This window comes from Filicampus tigris, chromosome 7 (genome assembly GCF_054856515.1).
Source record: "Filicampus tigris isolate MCC_2025a chromosome 7, RoL_Ftig_1.0, whole genome shotgun sequence".
Lineage (NCBI taxonomy): Eukaryota > Metazoa > Chordata > Actinopteri > Syngnathiformes > Syngnathidae > Filicampus > Filicampus tigris.
Genome location: NC_141223.1, coordinates 17,864,521 through 17,871,543, shown reverse-complemented (window position 1 = coordinate 17,871,543; position 7,023 = coordinate 17,864,521). Strand labels below are relative to the sequence as shown.

At 43.7% G+C, this 7,023-nt stretch overlaps 1 protein-coding gene across 2 annotated transcripts in view; it reads right to left on the bottom strand.

Annotated features, from left to right (window-relative positions):
- Positions 1 to 218: 218 nt before the first annotated feature.
- The window catches only part of dscaml1 (Down syndrome cell adhesion molecule like 1), a 131,446-nt gene continuing 124,641 nt past the window's right edge, over positions 219 to 7,023 (bottom strand). The window contains exons 32-35 of one of the 2 annotated variants that reach the window (XM_086035041.1): positions 6,753 to 6,905; positions 6,352 to 6,546; positions 5,879 to 6,187; positions 219 to 5,139 (exon numbers count right to left, since the gene is read on the bottom strand). In XM_086035041.1, coding sequence (XP_085891167.1) covers positions 4,559 to 5,139; positions 5,879 to 6,187; positions 6,352 to 6,546; positions 6,753 to 6,905 — 1,238 coding nt within the window. In that variant the 3' untranslated portion in view covers positions 219 to 4,558. The remainder of the gene's footprint in view (positions 5,140 to 5,878; positions 6,188 to 6,351; positions 6,547 to 6,752; positions 6,906 to 7,023) is intronic. The other variant, XM_086035042.1, reaches the window with a different exon arrangement.

Sequence of the window (7,023 nt, the reverse complement as noted above, 5' to 3'; positions counted from 1 at the left end):
ATGCAATGCACTTTGTTGGTCCTTTGTTATTATTAATATTTTTTTGGGGGGATCAAAGTATAATAATAAAAAATAATAATCCGATTTAAAAATGAATATTGGCAAGTACATCAGTGGTTCCCAACCTTTTTTGGTTTGTGCACCCCCGAACCTTTTTGTCATTACCCTCTCACACAAATGTGTTGTGATTCTTCAAAAGTAGAACGTGACACAACTGATCATTAAATGAAAATCATTTTATTTATTTTTCCTTAACTTGAACATTTATTTCTTAGGCATTGTCTTCTTTTTAACTCAAACAAAAAATAAATATGTCACCTTGAAAATAAATAATATAAATAAAAAAGCTATGAATCAAAATAAAGAATAAACCCGCCTATGTTGTTTATAACTCCTCTAACTTTTACCACAATAAAATGGAGCTTGTTTGAATAAGTCCCCTTCAAACAGGCATTTAAACGTTCAAAATAAGAAATAAAACACTGAACAAGAAAAGTATTCAGAGCCACTATAATAGCAGTTTTACTTTCTTTTCATCAGTCATCTGAGCTTTCATGAGATTCTTGAGTTTTCAGGCAGCTGTGCCACAGGTTATTGATCTGGGAAATACATTTTTCATAGCCCCTGCAATGTGCTTACGTACGTACGCCTGGTTGGGAAACACTGCTGTACATCTTTTTCATTGGACACCGACAATCCATCATATAGAGCAATGATCGCGTTAACAGATTAAGTAAAGGTTCAATTATGAGTCGCAGAGGGATGAATTTTCCATTAAAGATATTGGATTTACTTTGAGCAAACTGACATAAGAGCAGTGTGTTCTGGCAACTTGACCGGTCGCGTAAGTTTAGTCACTCCCTCCAATATGCCTGTGACAGAATGTAAACAGGCCAACTAAGGTTTGTTTTCTGCAAAACATCCATGTAGAAGGGGAAATGTAGAGCCCAAAGTGATGTAGAAATTAGTCGAGCTGGGTGTGATGGCACCAAAGTTGGTCTACACACCTTTCAAAGGTACAATACAACATATTACAACAGGCTTACTCAGTTAGTGTACGGTGGATATAAAAAGTCGACACAACCCTGTTCAAATGCCGGGTTTTGTGATATATGTGTGTGTGTGTAATATATATATATATATATATATATATATATATATATATATATATATATATATACATATATATACACCAAGAGAAGGTAGTTGCATAAGTGTTCACACCCTCATACTCTAACTGCGGTTGTGATTGTGTTCAAAATTCCGCATTCACAAACTGAAACTCACAATAGGTGAGTCAGTACACACCTCCCACCATGTTAAAGAGCCTCTGTTTAACTCCAAATATAGTTCAGCTGTTCGAGTAGCTTTTGTTTGTTTGATTTTGCTTTGCAGCAGAGTTCTGCAGGTTTTGCGATAACACTACAAAATCTCTGAAACGCATGTGGGAAAATGTGTTATGGTCTGATGAATTTTTGAATCCGTTGAATTTTTTTGGCCATGATTCCAAAAGGCTAAAGTTAAAAAGACTGTCGGGTGCAAACACAACATTGTCCATCACCAAAAGAACACCATATAGTACAATTTTGGAAATACGAACAGTGCCATATAACATCAACAACAAAAACAAAAACTGTCAGGAAAATTGTCAATTTTTGGTGGGTTGATCAGAGGCACTTTAAATGGTAGCAGGTGTGTCATGACTCCCATTTAACATAAGGATGGGATTGGGTGTGAACACAGCCACACCCCCAGTTATAAGAGGTTGTGCACACTTGCGCAACCACATTATTCCACATATTTTCCTTCTGAACAATATTTCTTTTTTTTTTTTTTTTTTTTCAATTGAGTTGTAGAGGTAATAGGTCACCTTAATGTTGGGAAAAAAAATTGAATTCATTTATCTTGGTCTCACATTTTCGATATCACAGAAACTTAGCATTTGAAGAGGGCTGTGTAGACTTTTTCCATTCACTGTATGCTTTGCTCTTGTTTTGTCTCTTTTTCTTTCTTTTTCAACACCAGGCACACCACACACTAATGTTTTCTACCTAGCAACACAATCTCACACCACGATCTAACTGTGCTTTGTCTTCCAAATCACAAGGAGGAGAGAAAGACGACAGCGCCTCATCGTCTTTCCCTCGTTTCCTCCCGGCCGGCCGGCCGGTGCCGCTTGTGCTACCCGTTAAAGTCACTCGCTTCTTTGTTACTTCTTTCCTTTCCCTTTCGGAGCGATTGTCTTGTGATCTTTTCTAATATATTTTCAATTAGAACGGCTTTAATAGTTTCTTTTTCTCAATAGTCATATATTTGCTATATATTTGAATAGAAATATATATATGTACATATATATTTTTTTAAAACAAACATATATATCTTTTTCTATTGCGAGAGCCCTGATGTTTGTTCCATTTGATCATTGCAAAACATTTGGAGCAACTATTTTTTTAACATTTTTTTTATTTGAAACTAATTCTTTATTATGGGATTATGCTTTGGGAGGATATATGGTGAAGAAATAAAAAGTCAATCCAATAAGGAGACAAAGCACCGTGCATAAAGCTAAACTCAATACACTGAGGAGTTGTCTCTCTGGGCTCTTCTTTTGCTCACTAACACAATTACTCCAAGGCTATGCTCGGAATCATTCACTCATTCGCTGCTTCCCAATCGCTATACATTATTTCTGCGCGTATTCAATGATTTATTGGGGAAATCTATCTTCCGTTACTTGCTGAAAAGCCAAAGCTCTGTAAAAGAAATACAGGAATATTGCTTTGGTGCCATCTTGTGGCATCTTGGTGCCAAGGAACTATGTTGAGGTGTGGTGAGGAGCGTCATTCAGTCAGGCCATAGCCAAAAGTAGAGATTTTCTCATATTTCATGGCCTCTTTGGGCAATTATATTCTTCTTGTTGTTCTTTTATCATCTTCACATTTTATGAGGAGTTGTCAAATACACTCATTAGTTAAAAAATGTTAGATATTTGTTTTCTTTGTTTGCAGTAACTTTGAATATATTTTGGCGCTACAACTCTAATATATTTGCGGGTTATATTGATGTTTAGTGATCATCTTTGCTCATTGATACATTGAGGGACATTAGCATGCCAAGAGAGATCATGTACGATATTGTGTAAAATCTAACTAAAACAAAATACAATGATTTCTTTGTCAACCTATATTCAATTGAACAAAGATTCAAGTGAATCAATTTCAACATGAAATATTTTTTTTGGGGTGATGTATTCAATTCAATATAGGCTATTGTATTCTGTTTTTATTTACATTTTACACAACATGCCAACTTCCTGGGAATTGGGATTTGGAAGAAACCCGTGCACTCACTTTTGGTCACAGCTTTGTTTGGTGGTGTGCTGTGAGTTTTCTTTTGTTTTTTCCAATGTACAATATGTCGCATGACTCAATGATGAACTTGGGAAACACTGGTAGATGGGATAATCTATAATAAGTATGCATTTGACACCACTACAAAATGGTAAGATGACTGAATAGGGCACTATATATTGGCCAGGGAGAAATTTGGGATCACAGCCCATCTGTCTGCCTACAACCAGAGTCAACTCGTGAAGTGATCATTTCTCTCACCTCGACATATTTGCAAATCATAGTGACGTATGGCTATGACGCCGGGCGGGGCATGATAAAGAAAAGAATCCTTGTGGAATGACAACAGCACTAACTAATGATTGTGGCACCTTGATGAACCGTAAGAGTTACTTCTTACCCCTTGCCTTTCTTTCAATTGCAAACTATATTACCATTAAAAAATAAATTCAAAATGCAGCTTCATAAGTACAAAACGGACTGTGGGTTTTAGTGTATGGACGCTCAGCATACAGATTGACTTTTAAAAAGGTCCACCGTTGTTGTGTGCCTGCCACATGTACACGTGTACTGTATATATTTACACATATTCACCCACAGGCGCACACACGCACACGCACACACACACACACACGCAGGCTTGAGAATCTGCACATGTGAGATTATATTCCCCATCGACAGGAATGAGGACTCCCTCACTGGCATGTTTCTTGTAGGTTCCATGAAACCTTGTATGCAAAAGACATTTCATGGAGCAAAGGCCACCAAGTCGGGTGGCTAATGCATACAGTAAAAGCATCCTGCCAGGGTGCAATGCCGTGATATGAGCTCCTTTGCACCTACAACATAACCGGCGTGAAATTCAAGCAACACCTCATTCAGCCCGTGGAGAGGATTTTGTGCATACGTTGGATGAGTGGGAGTCAAAGCGGGCAAATAAATCATACGTGTTTTGCCAAGTGGTGACGTCAAATAGATGTGGGAGAAACACAATCAGGCGGAAAGAAAGGCAACCCTCTGTGCTGTGGAGACAACCCCCCCACCCCACCCCCCCCAAAGTCCTCCTTACTGCGGTGTCGATAGGAGCCTGAACAGCCTCCTGCGGCCTGGCACAGCGCAGCCACCTACAGGTGAGAAGCCAGGCGTCTGCATTTTCTTCACCCATCATCTGACCGCTAATCTTTTTACTTAGCCGCCACGAAGTCAGGCTACACCAGTGTGTACGACTTGGAGTACGCCCCCGCGCCCCCATCCCTCTGCTTCTGTAGTCTGCCTAAGCCTGACGAGCTACTCTCCAAAAGAGAGTCTCTGGATCCTCCCATCTTGGAGGAGGAGGAGGAGGAGGCGCCACCAGGCGTGCCTCCCGTGGCCCCCACAGCCCCACCGGAGGATGATGACGCCCCGGCTGCAGCGGCGGTGGCTGCAGCCGCGGCGGCCGCGTTCTGGGCCCCCGTGGCCGAGGAGCCCGGCATGGTGAGTGTCCTCTGGGGGAGCGTGGAGCTGCTGGAGCTGGCGGACATGCCACCTCCTGCGCCGCTTCCTCCAGCAGCTCCTCCGGCAGATGCCCCGGAGGAGGTGAGGTTGGACAGTCCGGAGTGGCCCATGCTGAGGGCCTGCTGTTTTGCAGAGTCCATAGTCATGTGACGGCCCTGGGTGTGGTACGCCCGCTGGGCCAGGCCGCGGATGGAGGCCTCGCGGGGGGGAACCACTGGACACGGGTCATGGTGGTCGGACTGCTTTCGGAAGAAGGGGTCCGACTTCATGTAGAGGGGGATGTTGCAGTAGTCACCTACAGGGGACAAGTCAAGCAAAAACAATAAATTCACAACCTTCAGATTAGGAGACTGATGTGCTGGCTTCTGCGCCAAAGAGCCCAACAGATGCGGGAGCTCTGTTGTCCATGCCGCAACAGGTCTCACTAGCGGGGTGAAAGTGATAGAAATGAAACTGATAAACAAAACTTACTTTGGCTTTTTTTTTCACATTACATCCTTTACACCGCAGCATGTAAGCATCCTGTATCTTGCTCAAGGGAACATCAACAGTGATTCGCACCTCTCCCTTTGAAGTATTTTTTTTTAAAATCATTTAAATTGAATCATTTGCCCTGAATGTTATTTTCGTAATTTTTAGTAAGATGACAAAAAATACGCCCGTGAGAATTGCTTTTTGTCTGTAAATGTGTTGCTGCACCATTTGTGTAAAAATCTCCATCGCTTGAAGGGCTAAAGCACCACATCATATGATATTTGTTAGCCTGTCTATGCTGTTTTGCATTTGGTGCTAGCATAAAGCTAGCAGACCTCCTCAGGCGAAGTTGTGTGCCTGTTTTAAATACACAGTTATAATCTACCTTTGTTCAGTTTTTAGTTTGAAAGTAAACTTTAACTAGTGGTGGCAATAAACAGCTTGAAGCCCCTTTTTCAGAAGAATTGTTCACCATTTCCCAAACCGCAGCTTGCTGTGATGTGAAGTGAGCTGAGTTTGCTTCCACCATGCAGTGTTCGTATATGAAGAACAAGACTTACTCTTGGCGCGGTGCGGGATGGGCACGGCTACATTCTTGCCGCGATCATAGTCCTGGGGCTTGGGCGGCGAGGCGGTGAAGCGGCAGATGCCGGGCTCCGAGGGCGTGCTCATGGACGTCATGCTGTCTGCGTTGTCGTTGGTGCCCGTGGTCATCTGGTCGGACGAACTGTCGGAGATGAAGCACTCTGTGATCTCGAATTTGGCGTGCTGCAGATGCTCCTCCAGCTTGGCGTGCTCGTACGCCCTGGCCAACTCCTCGTAGGTGGACGAGGCGCTTTCCGTCGACACCATGCTGTTACGACCCTTATCTGCGGAAAGAAGGTCACTACAGCATCGCTTTCTGGACAAAAATATGCGGCAGCTTGTAGAGGTTATTGTGCATTTCGAGGGCATTTCACTCGAAAGCCCGAGATCCCCAACGTGACAGAAGTGGTACAGTGTAGTGGCTGTTTAGCGTCACCCATGTGCCAACCTGTGTCCTGCGAGAGGCTGGCGCTGTAGCTGTCGCTCTCTGTGACAGTGATGCCGTGCTGCGAGCTGACCGTGCGCCAGTCCGAGGCGAGAACGCGGGCCGGCGTGGAAGCCTGACACTTGGTCAGAGTCCACTGACTGGAGTAGCGGTTCCTGATGCTGTGGGCCGATTTGACGCTCTTCCTGGAAACCGGATCTGGCGGGTGAGCGTAGAGGACGTTTCAAGTCGGGGATCGACATTTGCCCCAAAAAAAAGACACTTAATACACATAATCCAGTGGGGTTCAACAAACCAGGAAGACATGTGGGTCATATCGACACTTGCATTATCGCTCAGTGCGTCAGTTAGTTCACGTTTGTCTCAGATGGTGAGAAGGCCCAACGAGGAGAAGGATCACTTACTGGTTCCTGGTCTGATGTCTGACATGTCAATCAAAGGACCAGTGTTCTGGATGAGAGCAGGGTGGTGAACGGACACACCTGCGCAGAAGCTTTGCGGGTTCCCGGTCTGATTGAACTCCGTGTCCGTCACAGGTATGGTGGCCTTGTCCTCGCCTGTCCGAGAGGCAGGAAACAGCTCAGATAAGCGAGTCCTGTGTTTATTATTCCTGTGACACGCACACAGATGCCAGCACAACAACACCCCGTCTCTCTCGCTCGCTCCCTTTCTGCC